General features: G+C 42.9%; 1 protein-coding gene across 4 annotated transcripts in view; it reads right to left on the reverse strand.

The window, feature by feature from the left end:
* SIN3A (SIN3 transcription regulator family member A) overlaps window positions 1-16,303 on the reverse strand; it is a 74,517-nt gene that overhangs the window by 13,766 nt on the left and 44,448 nt on the right. For all 4 annotated transcript variants that reach the window (XM_086711245.1, XM_086711246.1, XM_086711244.1 and 1 more), the window contains 3 exons: window positions 14,476-15,049; window positions 11,767-11,936; window positions 7,895-8,068 (listed from right to left, as the gene is read on the reverse strand). In XM_086711245.1, the coding sequence (XP_086567371.1) occupies window positions 7,895-8,068; window positions 11,767-11,936; window positions 14,476-15,049 (918 nt within the window). The remainder of the gene's footprint in view (window positions 1-7,894; window positions 8,069-11,766; window positions 11,937-14,475; window positions 15,050-16,303) is intronic.

The following is a 16,303-nucleotide window of genomic DNA, read 5'->3' on the forward strand; positions in this document are numbered from 1 at the left end:
TTCAGCCAGGTCACGATCTCGCGGTCCGTGAGTTCGAGCCCCGCGTCAGGCTCTGGGCTGATGGCTCGGAGCCTGGAGCCTGTTTCCGATTCTGTGTCTCCCTCTCTCTCTGCCCCTCCCCCGTTCATGCTCTGTCTCTCTCTGTCCCAAAAAAAAAAAAAAAAAAAAAAAAACCAAAAAAAAACGTAGAAATTATTTTGTTCGTTAGAAAGAAATATAGCATAAAGCCAGATCCGTAAAACATCAATGCCATTTCACCTGATAATCCCATTTCTGGAACACAATACAAAGATGTTAATGACCCTCTAGCATTAAAGAAAGAGAAGAAAAGAAAAATGAAACAGAAAGGAAGGAAGGGAGGGAGAGAGGGAAACTTCTAACAGAAAGTGAAGTGGAAAACATCAAACCCAACAGAGAGCAGCAATCACATTTTTACAGCAGTAAAGACTCCCCAAGGAGGTGCCTGGCTGGCTCAGTCAGTGGAGCATGTGACTCTTGATCTTGGGATTGTGAGTTTGAGCCCCACGTTGGGTGTAGAGATTACTTAAAAATAAAATCTAAGAAAAAAAATAAAAAGACCAATCCAAAGCATCACAAACTCTGTGGTGTAAGGAACACAAAACATCAACATATTAATAAGTGATCTGCTGTAATGGTATCAATCATATTTGAGGTTCTTAATATTTTGAGTTCTGCGAACTTTCTTTTCTTTTTTAATTTTTTTTTTCAACGTTTATTTATTTTTGGGACAGAGAGAGACAGAGCATGAACGGGGGAGGGGCAGAGAGAGGGAGACACAGAATCGGAAACAGGCTCCAGGCTCCGAGCCATCAGCCCAGAGCCCGACGCGGGGCTCGAACTCACGGACCGCGAGATCGTGACCTGGCTGAAGTCGGACGCTTAACCGACTGCGCCACCCAGGCGACCCTGCGAACTTTATTTCTGAGAGAGAGAACACATGAGCATGAATCTGGGAAAGGCAGAGAGAGAGAGACAGAATCTGAAGCAGGCTCCACACTGTCAGCATAGAGCCCGCTGCAGGACTCAAACTCACAAACCATGAGATCATGATCTGAGCCAAAGTCATAGATGCTTAACCGACGGAGTCACTCAGGTGCCCCTTAAAAATTCATATTTAAAAGCAATACACTCGGGGCGCCTGGGTGGCGCAGTCGGTTAAGCGTCCGACTTCAGCCAGGTCACGATCTCACGGTCCGTGAGTTCGAGCCCCGCGTCAGGCTCTGGGCTGATGGCTCGGAGCCTGGAGCCTGTTTCCGATTCTGTGTCTCCCTCTCTCTCTGCCCCTCCCTCGTTCATGCTCTGTCTCTCTCTGTCCCAAAAATAAATAAACGTTGAAAAAAAAAAAAAATTTAAAAGCAATACACTGACAGGGGCAAAAAAAAAGTCATATTTTGTACAAAAGAACTATGAAATGGTGGTGGCACATGGGATCTCCCCGTCAGAATCCCAAGACTCTCAATGCCCTTACCCTAAAGGCTTGCTGCAGACAAGCTCACTGTCCAAATCACAAGGAGAAGAGCAGAGCATATAAGGAAGCTTGAGAATCATTTATTTCAACCTTCTTCATTTTACACAGGGAAAAACCTAAAGTTCAGAGTTCTGACTTCTCAAGGCCACACAGCCAGTAAACAAACAGGACCAGAAGCCAGTTCTGATTCCCAGTGCTCTTCCAAAGCAGCTTTAAAAACTCCTATCTGTGGAGCACCCAGGGGGCTCAGTTGGTTAAGTGTCTGACTTTTTTTTTTTTCTTTTTTAAAGTCTATTTTGAGAGAGAGAGAGAGAGCGTGTGTGCGCACGCAAGAGACAGAGGAGAGAGCAGAGGTGAGCACTCTCTCTGGCAAAATAGATTAAAAAAAAAAAAAAATCCCTATCAGGGGCACCTGCGTGGCTCAGTCAGTTAAGCCCCTGATTTCGGCTCAGGTCATGGCCTCATGGGTCGTGAGTTCGAACCCCACGTAGGGCTCTGTGCTGACAGCTCAGAGCCTGGAGCCTGCTTCAGACTCTGTCCTTCTCTCTCTGCCCCTCCCCTGCTCATGCTCCCTCTCTCAAGAATAAATAAACATTAAAAAAAAAAAAATTCCTATCCACTAGTAAAATTTAGAACATGACAGGAACATAATACACGCAACATAAATATAAAACCACAGTTATCTCTAAAACATTTCAAAAACACTGCCCCTAGGAGTTTGCTCCCCACCAACACCCCAATCTAGGATGACCTAGAGTATCAAGATTTGTTCTACTTCTTAACGAACTCACCCTTTGAAACAATACTAAGACCATCTCCTCTCTACTTGAAACTGAACTTCATTTCACCTCAACAGGCTCCTCCACCTGCCACCTGTCTTCTTAGGCCCTTTACCAGGTGTTTACCCTGGCTCTCTGCACTCTGCAACCACTCCCCAGTTCTTGACTAGCTTCATTATCTGACTGCCCACATCCATAACCCAAACGGTAACTACCTACAGTTGTAAACATACCTCTGGTTTCTCCACTCCTCCTTTCTCAGGGCTACCATACTGATCTTCCTGAAAGCTCAAATCCAGTAGGACATTTAGTCCCTAAAAATGCTTTACCGCTTACCAACCACAAGAAACTTCACACCTTTTACTTAGTATGGCCGAGGATCCTCATTTGGACCCTCGTTCTACACACCTCCTTCACCAATATTCTATACTTCAGTCACTCAACATGTGGTCACTTAATGTGTATCCTCAGGCACCTATAGAAGAGAACACAGTTTCTAGCTTGGAGGAGCCCAATTTAGTAAAGGAAACAGGAATATAAAGAGCTATATTTATGGGGCACCTGGGTGGCTCAGCTGGTTAAGCATCTAACCGGCTCAGGTCACAATCTCTCAGTTTGTGGGTTTGAGCCTGGCATCAGGCTCTGTGCTGACAGCTCGAAGCCTGGAGCCTGTTTCAGATTCTGTGTCTCCCTCCCCTCTCTCTCTCCGTGGATCTCTCTCTCTCAAAAATAAACATTAAAAAAATATTAAAAAAAAATAAAAGAGCTATTATTTACATTAAAACTAAGGTAACTACTGGGGCACCTGGGTGGCTCAGTCGGTTAGGCATATGACTTTGGCTCAGGTTATCATCTCATGGTTTGTGGATTCGAGCCCCTCGTTGGGCTCTGTCATTACAGGACGGAGCCTGCTTCAGATCCTCTGTCTCCCCCCTCTCTCTCAAAAGTAACATTAAAAAAAAAAAAGAAAGGAAAAAAAAAAACAACTAAGGTAACTACCAAGGTACTATTCTAGAGACATGGGCAATACCCCGTGAGAATAAACAATTTCTCCTCAGTGAGCTGAAAAAGATTTCACATCACTGAAATGGCACTCAGGTGGTCACTGAAGGATAGGGGAATACCAATCCATTTCAGAAAAACTACAACAGAGAAAACCCTATTTTTAAAAGTACATAAAAAGAGGGGAGGGCTGCCATGTTTGGCTCAGTCAGTTAAATGGCCAACTCTTGATTTTGGCTCAGATCATGATCTCATGGTTCATGAGTTCGAGCCCCGAGTAGGGCTCTGCACTGGATGTGTGGAGCCTGCTTGGGATTCTCTCTCTCTGCCCCTCCCTCATGTTCTCCCTCTTTCTCTCTCTCCCTCTCAAAATATATAAATAAAACTTAAATAACTTTACACCCCTTCCAAAACCAGGGTGAAGGATATGAACAGGCAATACACAGAAAAAGAAATGGGCAATGGCAGAAAACAGGAAAATATGAATTAAAATAATTTTCTGGGGCTCCTGGGTGGCTCAGTTGGTTAAGCATCTGACTCCTGATTTTGGTTCAGGTCGTGATCTCACGGTTTGTGAACTTGAGCCCCTTGTCAGGCTCCGTGCTAACAGCACGGAGCCTGCTTGGATATTCTCTGTCTCCCTCTTTCTCTGTCCCTCCTCTGCTCGTGTTCTCTCCCTCCCTCTGTCTCTCTTTCTCTGCCTCTCAAAAATAACATTAAAAAAAAAAAAAAAAAAAAAAAAATATATATATATATATATATATATATATATATATATACACAAATTTCTAACCATCCAAATGGCCAAAATAAAGAAGTTTGATAATACCCAGAGTTGACTAAGGATGGGAAAATAAATGCTCTTATGAAACTGTACCCTAGTATATATAGCTTGTTGCTGTGGAGAATAAAATGGTGATATCCATTAAAATTTAACATTTAGGGGTGCCTGGCTTGTTCAGCTGGTAGAGCATGAGACTCTTGATCTCAGGTTCGTGAGTTCGGGCCCCATGTTGGGTGTAGAGCCTACTTAAAATACGTATAATATATGTACATTTTTAATTTTTTTAAATATGCACATGCTTTGACCCAGTAATTTCATTTCTTTGTCCCTACCTTAGACAAAGACTAACACATGCACACTAGGATATAAGCACTAGGATGCAGCACTATTTGAGACAGTAAAAAATGGAAATAGTTTAAATGTTCGCCCCGAAGGGAATATCTTTTAAAACTATGATACATTTTTACTCTTTAGGTATGACAAAGCAGTTGTAAAATTGAGCTAGACTTCTATAAACCAAAACAGAGAAATTCTAAGCCAGACTAAGTGAAAAAAGCATGATGCAGAATACGCAGTGTAATATGTATTTCCACATATACACACACACAGATGCATGTAAAGGCACAGAAGACGGTCTGAACAGGTACACAGAGAGCTACACATGGCTGAGTTTTTGAAAAGCAGTGTAAGAGGCAGCTGGATGGCTCAGTCAGTTAAGTGTCTGACTCTTGAGTTTGGCTCACGTCATGATCTCACAGTCCTGAGACCAAGCCCCGAGTCAGGCTCCATGCTCAGTGTGGAGCCTGCCTGGGATTCTCTCTCTTCCTCTTTGTCCCTCTTCTGCTCACACGTCCAAGTGCGTGTTCTCTCTCTCTCTCTCTCAAAATAAACTTAATAAATAAATAAATAAGTAAATAAATAAGTAAGTAAGTAAGTAAATAAATAAATAAATAAATAAATAAATAAAGGCAGTGTACAATGCACACAGAAACAAAATGGAGAGGAGGCTGGGGGTCAGAGGTGGGCAGGAGATCTGAAGGGCTGCTTATGCTTAGCTTAATGTTAATGCTATCCACTTTTATTTTCCGTGTGAACATTTTAAAGGATCATGTCATGGCATAATTTTTCTGGTTACGAAGCCTTCGTTCCCGCTGTTCCCTCTGCCACTCTGACAACTGTTCTTATCCGTAGGGTGACTCTACCTATTCCTTCGTAGGCCTTCACCACACAATTTAATCCATTGTTAACTCACGGTGGGTGGGGATGGCAATTCTGTTCACCAGGAAACAACACACTAAACTCCTACTAAACATTTATAGATTTAAAACGTTGGAAAACAAACAAACCAATCCTGAAAAGCTTAGGAAATTTCTTCTGTACTGCAAACAGTACAGGTGACAGATTAGAAACTAAAGAAATAGCTGAAAGTAGAAGCAGACAACTAGGTGGAAGATTTGGGGTCAGATCCTAAAAGTACATGGAATATATCCATGGGGTGCCCGAGTGGCTCAGTGGGTTGTGTCTGACTCTTGGTTTCGGCTCAGGTCACAATCTGATGCTTCATGAGTTCAAGCCCCATGTAGGGCTCTGTGCTGCCAGTGTGGAGCCTGCTTTGGATTCTCATTCTCTCTCTCTCTCTCTCTCTCTCTCTCTCTGCCCCTCCCCCACTCACATGGGCTTCCTCTCTCTCGAACTAAATAGATAAACTTCAAAACAATAAATGGCGGTGGGGGAGGGGGTGGCAGGGAGCGCCTGGGTAGCTCAGTCTGTTAAGTGTCCAACTTTGGCTCAGGTCATGATCTCACAGTTCATGAGTTCGAGCCCCTCCTCGGGCTCTGTGCTGACAGCTCAGAGCCTGGAACCTTCTTTCGATTCTGTGTCTCCCTCTCTCTCTGCCCCTCCCCTGCTTGTTCTCTCTCTCAAAAATAAATAAATAAACTTTAAATAAATAAGTAAAATAAAAGCACATGTAACACATCCAACAAGGATATGTTAGCTCTCTCTGCTCAGCCAACTACAAACCTTATTCTGGGCCACCAAAACCATCCTTCTTATGTAAATACATACAAGTTTTGTTCAGCCATACTATATTCATTACATAGCTGCAATCATAATACACATACTTTTGTCTCCTTTTATTTGCTTCGGTATTTTTATAATTTATAATTAACTTTTAAGGGCTGCAAAATGTGCCACCCAGCATTCACAAAATAGGCTGCCATTATCCATTCCCACAGTGGGTTGGACATCAAGGCTGTTTCCAACTATTTGCTTTCTTAACTAGCAACAACAGTGGAGTAACGGAAAAATGGGAACCACCTAAATGCCCGACAAGGCAGGCATAATTCTCTGTAAGATGAAATATCAACGTCATGAAAAGATGCTAAAGACCCAAGTGTTGCTAAGTGAGCAAAATAAGTTACAGATTATTTTGCCCAGTATACTCTCTTTTAAATGCAAGCATAGAGTCTAGAAATGTCATCAGTAATTATTTCTGGGAAGCACTCCAGGTGACAACTTTTTTCTTTTCTCTACATTTCCTATCTTTTCTATAATGATCATAGATTACATGTATTAACATATTTATTTATTTATTAAATTTATTTTCTTTTTAGTAATCTCTACCCCCAACATGGGGCTACAACTCACGACCCTGAGATCAAGAGTTGTGTGCTCTGAGGAGCCTGGGTGGCTCAGTCGGTCAAGTTTCCAACTTCGGCTCAGGTCACGATCTCGTGATTCTTGAGTTCAAAGCCCTGAGTCCAGCTCTGTGCAGAAAGCTCAGAGCCTGGAGCCTACTTCAGATTCTGTGTCTTCCTCTCTCTCTGCCCTCCCCTGTTCGCACACGCTCTATAAAAAATAAACAAACATTAAGAGCTACATGGTTTTCAGACTGAGCCAGCCAGGCGCCCCTTTGTATTAACATTTTTATTTTTTATTTATTTTTTTTAAGGTTTATTTATTTTGAGAGAGACAGAGACAGCACGAACTGGGGACGGGCAGAGAGAAGGGAGACAGAGAATCCCAACCAGGCTCCGCACCATCAGCACAGAGCCCGACGTGGGGCTCAAACTCACGAAACTGTGAGATCATGACCTGAGATGAAACGAATAGTGAGACGGTTAAACCAACTAAACCACCCAGGCGCCACTGTGTTAACATTTTTAAACAGAATATTATAATATTTACAAAGCATTATACTATGAAAAAATATTCACAAGAGAAAAACGCAGAATACAAAACTGTAAAAATCACACACAACAACTAATGTTTTTGTTTTGTTTTGTTTTTGAGTAGGCTTCACTCCCAGGTTGGAGCCCAATGTGGGGTTTGAACTCATGACCCTGAGATCAGGACCTGAGCTGAAATCAAGAGTTGGATGGGGCGCCGGGGTGGCTCAGTTGATTAAGCACCCGACTTTGGCTCAGGTCATCATCTCGTAGTTTCTGAGTTTGAGACCCGGATTGGGCTCTGTGCTGACAGCTCAGAGCCTGGAGCCTGTTTGGATTTTGCGTCTCCCTCTCTCTCTCAAAAAACAAATAAACATTAAAAAAAAAAAATTAGAGTTGGATGCTTAACTGACTGGGCCACCCAGGCACCCCCAACTAATTTTTTTTTTTAAGGTAGGGAAGTAACAGACTATCCAAGGGAGACTTTACCTTCTTTTTTTTTTTTTTTTTTTTTTAATTCCCTCCAGTGAGCTCATAGGAACTCTAAGGAGTTCTAGGAGTAGAATCACTGGATCAAAGTACCCTGGCATGGCTTTTATTTCTGGTGGAGACAGTTCCAACAATGTCTGCTGTCACCAGCATGGTCCTTGACTCCATGAGTAACTCTCACCTTAAAGCAATTCTCATCTGACATGAGTTGTTCAGCCTTCCGCTGATACGTTGACTCCAGGAGACTCCTGGAGGTCTGTGTGTTCAGCTGGCCTCCTGTGGCCCCATTATTGTTTTCTGCCAGGTAAAGGTCAGTCACCTGTACACAGATCTCGTCACTCACAATGTGCTGCAGCTGAAATCAAGCAAAGGCAAGCTGTCAGTGAACCAAGAAAATATTTCTCCTTGTCATACAGTCAACCTTCCTCTGATGGTTCCAGTCAGTCAGCTTAAAAAGACTTCTGGTTGGTAATTTTAGAAAATTAATCACACAGAACCAGTATTTTATATTCTTGGAGAATAACTAAGCCTAAACCTTCAAGAGTAACACTGGGCCATGAAAAAAGCTTTTCTATGTATTTAAAAGCAAAAGCATAGGCAGTTCATGTTAATATGCTGCTTATTTAAAGTTCTAAGGAAATGTAAAAATAAAAAAAAATTGTTACATGAAAGAGAAATCTCATGGCTTTCTGTTTTTATGGTGCTTCTTTACGGTTTACAACTTGGTTTCACGCACATTCTCATTTGCTCTATGCAACCAGCCCGGGGAGCAGGCTGAAGAGGGACACCCAGTTACAGTGGAGACAAATGTCCATTTTAGATGAGAAAACTCACTGTGTGCCAAGGTGAGGTCAGGGGCCTTGGTAAACCATGAAAGCTAGACCCCTGTCTATATGTTCCCAGCCCTAGCACAAAGTCGGAAACTCATTAGGTAGTTGAGAATTGGTTGCTGAATCAATTACCCAAGGGCACTCAGTTGAAGGAGCACAGTTAGGACTAATATTCAAGATTCCTGACCCTTATGCTGATATTCTAATACGTTACTTCTGCTTCTACATCTGATAAAAAATACAGTCCTTAAATTGTAAACACTATTAATTAACTCAATTTCAACACAGGTCAATCATGAGTGATTACTGGTAATTATTGTGATTACATTCTTAAACTATCTAATGACTAGAAAATTGAACCTTTCAGAGTTTCCATTCTCATAGGTCATGATGATCTTTCTATTGTGAAATAAAAATTCCCCTCAAATGAAACTTTACCCATAAAAATGCCAGAGAATGTGAAAAACCTACAAGCAGAGAAAAGCAAGATGTTAACTGCACTATCATTTTGTCTATTTTACTTTAAAATTCTCAAAAACCACTAAGCCATTCTATTTTTAGGAAGATACATCCTTTTTGAAGCACTAGTAACTATGACAACTACTTATTTTTAACATTTAAAAAAGTCTTAAGTGACAAGTATGTGTATTTGTAGATAAATGGACACAGCGCAAGGTCAGAAGGGTGACTGATTTGACAGTGGTTGAAAGGCCAGCAACTGGAGATGGCTGAATTACAATTAGCCCAGACAATGGATTCTAATGTGACCATTAAAATAATGTCTATGATAACCTGATAACAGAGAGAGCAGCTTAAGATATAGTGTTTAAGGGGGCAGGTGGAGGGGGAAAGCAGTGTAATAAAAGTGTATCTAAAGCATGGTGCATACCACGTAGACACTTCCGCTCAAGACCTTCTTACTAAAGTAAACTCACTGACTCCCTATTCACACCCTCTTCTTGGATATTTGGCCCCTCCTAGAGTTTTTGGAAAGGGCAGACCTATAAAATCAGGGACAACTGGACAGCTTACACTCCCAAGCTAGGTTGCTCAGATTCTCTCTCCTGCTAATTTGAAATGACACAATGAACATGTTTGGTAGACATTTTACAGAGGAGCATCTACATGGAAAGGTCAATGCTAGGGCCAGAGGCACTGGCATAGCAAGCCAAAGCTCCAGGGGAGCTGGAGAAGCCTTGAGTACGTGGCCAAATATCTATTTGCAGAGAAAAGCATGAGAATGAAGTAGATGTTCAGAAAGAAGGCATGCAGGAGAGAAAAAAAAAAAAAAAAAGATTCCCAGCCCAATCCCTACATTGGCCATTTTCTGAGTTCTCTACTAGCTATCTGTGAGACCACCTGTTGTGTTCAGACAAATCCCTATTAAACCATAGTAGATCCTTGAACAACGTGAGGGTTAGGGGCACCAACCCTCCATGCAGTGGAAAATCCACATATAACTTCTGACTCCCCCCAAACCTAACTACTAATAGTCTACTAGTGACCAATAAGCCTTACCAATAACCTAAATAGTTAACAAGTATTTTTTGTTAGATGTATTATACACATCTTTACAAAAAAGTAAGTTAGAGAAAAAGTATTATTAAGAAAATCATAAGGAAGAGAAAATGCATTTACAGTATTATGCTGTGTTTATTGAAAACAATCTGCATGGAAGTGGACCAGCTCAGTTCAAATTCAAAGCCCTGTTGTTCAAGCATCAACTGTAGTCTGGAAGCCTGACCTTGAAATATATGTTCTGCCTCCAGTCAGGAATAATCTCTGGGAGAACATCAAACAAGATGGGGAGAATGAGAGAAGATATGCCTCCAACTGAGGAGTTAAGATGAGAAGCATGAACATATGTTTTTAAAACACTGGATTTGGGTATCTGGACAAAACCTGTTTCTTAAAAAGATTAGACATTATGTGTTACTGACTCAAAATTGCAACCAGGTGCTTCTAATGTGTGGATTAATTATATCTATTGTTTCAAAAACCAAGCTCGGGTTTATAAAAAGTTAATTTTCCTGGATTTCTAAAATTGCTGTGCTGGCAGTGTGGGAGACCTTACTTCCAGCCGTAGCAGCAATACGCAGCAGCAGAAGCACATGACAACTGGAGGCTTTATTTTACATACGTTCAGAAGGTGTTAACAAAGATCAGTCTCTCAAAATTAGGACCAGAGCTGTTGGCACCCATGTAATGATTTCGCTCAGTCACCATACAGACTCCTTATGGGAAGGCCTATTAACATCTTTGACTTTCAGGAAAAAACCTGTATACCTGACAACCTTCCTGAAGATGCCAAGATTCAGTTACGTGAAGTGTTCTTCCTTGACCCTGAGCAGATCCTGCGAAAGGGTGCAGAACCTTTCCAACATGTCCTTCCGACGTCAAGGCAAAGGCATGGGTACTTTGCAAAGGATCCCACATTTCACTCCAAGAAAGTACCGAGCCACACAAGCTTTCCACCCCGCCCTCCCCATAGTGGCAGTGAGGACTCCAGAATGTTCTTTGTACAAGTTTTCACTTTAAAGAAAGTAGTGCACCAACAACAGATTCTGAGCCCTTCACAATGCAGACCTTAAGCCAAAAGAGTGGAAACCTGACTACCCAATTGCTATAAAATTATCACTGCTGTGAAGAACAACATATTTACAAAGTTCCAGGGTGCCACAGGAACAAACCACAAAACCAACCACAAATTCAACTCAAATGGAACCTCAGATAGTGAGGTGGGCACAGTATTATAGAAGATGTTGTATGAAACCCTTCCCACAAAAGGAACTTTAAATCTTAAAAGGAGGAAAGTACACAGAATTAAACCAACACCTACAGAAGAGGAAGAGTTACCCACTGAGAGCCCCCCACTGGGAGCCAAGGTAAGAGCCGGGCCAGTACCAACACTCACTCTATAGGCAGGCAGTGAGAACAGGGCAAAACATAGGGTCTGCTGTAGACTCATTCAACTGTGAGGGCATACTGAGCAAAGCGAAGGAGTCAATTTAGCGGCTGAAGTACTCCCACTCTGCTAACACGAGAGATCCGTAATCACATTAACCTCCCCCTTTCCTCTAGAGAACCAGACATTTGTAAACATCATTACATGCGCAAACTGCCCTTTTAATTCCAACCGAAATCTTGCCTTTCCTCTTTGCCTCATCCATCTTTAGGTAAGGACTTCTTCCCTCACCAAACCTAGCCTCCACCGTGCCCTCACCTGTCTGACAATGCTCTGGATTAGTTTGTCCATGGTGAAGGCAATGTAGGCGTGAATGGTGAACATCTCTCTCAGCGAATCTTCGTACTGTGACGAGTCTATGTTGCCATCTAGCAGGCTCCGCACCATGTCCAGGAAAGCTGGGTAATAATCTTCTACATCAACATCCACTGTGGGAGAGATGGGAGAGGTGAGGCCTTACCCTGCTACGAAAAGATTGGGAGAGAGGGCAAGGCAAATCCCACAGCTGGCCTAAAGAGCATTTGAAAGAACGAACCCTAGGTATTCAGACATACCCTCTCAATCGGCTGCAGGCAGAGATGAGATCTGACAGGTGGCTACAATGGCCAGCGCTGGCTATCAAAGGACAGTGACCCTGCAACTTTAACAGGGGCTCTGACACTCTGTCCATGCTAGAAAGACACTAAATTACAGTACGACTGGGCTCTGCCTCAGGAGAGCAGAATATCCCAGGGAAGAAGTTTCTTCAACAGTTGTTGGCTCTCCTTCTGAGAGAGAAACCTACTCTCCCAGCCTGCACAGAGCATTCCTCACACGGGTCACTTGCTCATAAAGCTATTTCAATGAAGCATCAAGTGCAGATGAGAAAAGGCAGACAGCGCCACACTCAAGTCCTGGGAAACCTCTCGGGAACAGAAAAATAGAAGTGCAAATTAAATCCCCTATGAATAATGAAGTAATCTGCATTTGTCAAAGTCCTTTTGTTTAAAAATGGATTCCCAACGTTGTACTTCACAAATTGCATTAAATGATCTGTACTTGCTGCACATGAATCACGTCAACCAGCAGCTGGAATCTTATCAGTTGTCACAGAGACATTTGGCAACTTGCGGAGTACAAAAGGAAGCATGAAAGTACTCTGCCTTTAGCTTGTTTAAGACCCATTTACTGATCTCCAGTGCTAGCAATCAAGACAGTGGCATGAGGGGGCCACTGGGGTATCGGTTATGTTGTTTCCTGACCCAGGTGCTGGTTACACAGGTGTGTTCACTTTGTAAAAATTTACTATTCAATTTGGGTTTGTAGATTTTCCTGTACATATGTTGCACTTCAACAAAAAGTTCACTAAAATGAAAAAAAATTCACAAGAACTCTTTGTCACTGACATCTGGTTACCCATTTGTAAAGTTTATACAGAGAAAACAGGCGCAGAGCAAAAACCTAAATCCTTCCCCATTTATCTGAAGTGTGATGGCTCACTGAAGACCATGCAAAACAGAACAATTAACTGTTGAAAAGAAGCAACTGGCTAGACTTTCATCACAGAATATCACCTTGTTCAGACCCACAGCACAGGCACAGGCTGTGCTACTGCTGTGCAGGTGCTTTTATGCCAGAATAAAGCTAGGGGCACAGGCAACACTTGTGCCCACAAGCTATGATCAGTGTGAGGCTTGGCGTTACCACTCAAGACACAATGTAAGCTTCAAACCAGGTTAAGTCAGTGGTCAAGCCAGGATTAGGCCATTTGCTTTCTCATTTCTACCCAAGCAGATGGAATTCACCACACTGAGGTCCAAAAGCGATCTCTCTCAAGCTAGGATTAATCCAGACAAAGGCTTTTAAAATTAATATCTCTATGAGCTCTTCAACAGAAAGTTAGGGCCACACATGGGCTACTTACATCAGCAACAGCTAAAAAAAATTTAAGATAATTCACTCCATTAAAAAAAAAAAGTCTTAAAAAAAAGAGCCTGTGTGGCTCAGTCGGTTAAGCGTCGGACTTCGGCTCAGGTCACGATCTCACGGTTCGTGAATTCAAGCCCCACAACAGGCTCTCTGCTGTCAGCACGGAGCCCACTTTGGATCCTCTGTCCCCCTCTCTCCCTGCCTCTCCCCCACTTGTGCACTCTTCTCTCTCTCAAAAATAAACATTAAAAAAAGTCTTAAAGATAATTCATTCCACAAACTGGCTATTTCTTCAAGGGCACAGAAGAAAAGCTCCACGGAAAAGTTTTTGGCTTACAGCTCAAGAACCTAATTACGAACAGGACAGTTATCTAGAAGCAGGCAACAGAGAATTCCGTAAAGCACACGGAGGCTTCCTTAGCCCATGTTTATTTTCCTTTTCCTGTGGTCTCTAACTGCACTCCCGTTCTTCATGGTCTGCTGCCTCACACCATCTCTTGACTTCCAATCTCCTTTCCATAAAGTATTTCTATTCATTAGGAATGAGCCATGAACCCTACTGGCTAAAGAGAAGTCTAGCCCAAACATATCTGAGAAAATTCACATCTGGCTCAGGCATGAACAACTAGGAATTTATGTTCCGTCATGCAGCAGAACCGACTGTGACGTTTTAGTCCCACCCTGTCCTTTAAAACATTCTGCAATACCCCAGAGAGCTGCCATTTGGGAAACTGATGGCAGCTGACACCCCCTGCCCAGGTGTCCACAGTAGGAACCACTGAGAGCATCCGTGATCCAAGCCCTGCAGAGGGTGCTTTGCATATTCTCCCCGATTCTCCCAACAACTCCACAAGGTATTAAGGAGTGCCTCCATTTTACAGGTAAACAGGTAAGGGGAGTTGAAGTAAGGTCACACGACCAGTAAATTGCAGACCTAGGATCTGAACCCTGGTCAGGCTCTGAGGCTGTATGTATAAAAGAAAGCGGTCCCAAATCTAATTTGGCTCTGAGGCCCCCAACCCCTCACACCATCCAGAAACCAACAGTCTAAGCACTCACTAGGTTCTTTGAGACGCAACTGGATAGCAGGACTGTCACTCTTGTCTCGCTTTATGCCCAACACTTCCCGTTCCCACTCTCTCTCTCGGTTTTCTTCTTCAATTTGTCTTTCAGCTTGGGAACAAATCCGCAGCAGCCGCAAGCAGAGAATCTGGTGCAGTCGCATAAAGATATACCAGTTGTTATTAACATAGAAGAGGTTGTATACTTCATCCATCCCTCTTAACTTCTGAGCTGCTGTGTTACTAAACAGTAGCTTAGACTTAGGGGGACTGCCCCCAACACCATTGTGCTTCTTAGCTGCCCCTGTGGCTTCATCTACATCCATCTCTTCTTCTTCCTCTTCCTCCACATCCGAGAGATCACCTCTCTGAGCAAAGAGCAGATCTGGAATGAAATGATGCATGATTTGCTTGATTTTATACTTGTCCTCCTTTTGAATGCCCGTCTGCCTCTTCACATGGTGGATAATCAAAGCAGCGGCATCTTCCAGGATCTGTTTGTCTTCATAGGCAAGCGAGAGGTGTGGGCCGACAGGTACACCGGCATTTTCTTCTGTAGCCTGCTCCTGCCTCTGACAGGAGAGAGATGCAAAGTATTACCACAACAACAGTCAACAGAGCTGTGCGACTGTGCCAGCAGTACATGCCGTTATCAACCACAGTGTCTGTTCTTTTCCAACCGGACACTTCCAGAAACAGAAAGATAAGGTGAGAGATGTGGTCTGACACCAAGGTATTGGTATCTTCTAGACTGCGAAGACTTACTGGGACAATGGGACAAAACTGGGACCATCTTTTAAAATTCTGTAGTAGTGTTTATGGATATGGAGGATACAACATGAGGTCTAGGACTAGAGGTCTACAATCTGGGGTGGGAGTGTGGAAGGTGACAGATGTGATAAAACTGGCAAAACAGGGATGCTTTTTTTTTTTTTAATTTTTTAAAATGCTTATTTATTTTTAAGAGACAGAGAGAGACAGAATGTGAGTGGGGGAGGGCAGAAAGAGAGGAGACACAGAATCTGAAGCAGCCTCCAGGCTCGGAGCTGTCAGCACAGAGCCTGACGTGGGGCTTTAGCTCACCAGCTGTGAGATCATGACCCAAACCAAAGTCAGATGCTCAACCGACTGAGCCACGCAGGCACCCAACAGGGGTGCTAATTTAAGAGCTCGTTTTACCACTCTTTCCCCCTTTTCATGTACTTTAACATGTTCATAATAAAACGTTTTTTTAAAATTCAAGATCATACAACTTTTAGGAATGCTCAATCACACTGTATTTATGTTTCTATCCATCCCCCATGACTGTAAGCTCCAAGAAAGCAGGATTAATTTCTTAATCATCTCTGTATCCTGGCTCCCAGTACTATATACACTCCTGGTAAGTATGCTGAGTAAACACGGATTAGAAAGCGTTTGGGGATTAAGGCTCAGTGTTTCACCTGTGGAAAGTTGAGAAGGGTTACGTGAATGAAGACAAGGTATCATTTGGAGGGAGAGAGACAGGAAGACAAGTGGAAGAGGGAGGTGGCAGGCACAGACTGAAGTCAGGATGTTAAACTGGGAAACCAGTAAAGCCACTTAGTCATAAAGGTGAGGCTTAGATTTAAAATGACAGAATCAAGGGGCACCTGGGTGGCTCAGTCACTTAAGCGTCTTGGCTCTCGACCTTGGCTCAGGTCATGATCTCAACAGTTGTGAGACTGAGCCCCGAACTGGGCTCCGCTGGGCATGGAACCTGCTTAAGATTCTCTCTCTTCTCCCTCTGCCCCTCCCCGCTCTCACTCATTCTCAAAAATGAACGAATGAATGAATTAATTAAATGG

This window comes from Puma concolor, chromosome B3, assembly GCF_028749965.1.
Source record: "Puma concolor isolate L17-30 chromosome B3, mPumCon1.1.hap2, whole genome shotgun sequence".
Taxonomy (NCBI): Eukaryota; Metazoa; Chordata; class Mammalia; order Carnivora; family Felidae; genus Puma; species Puma concolor.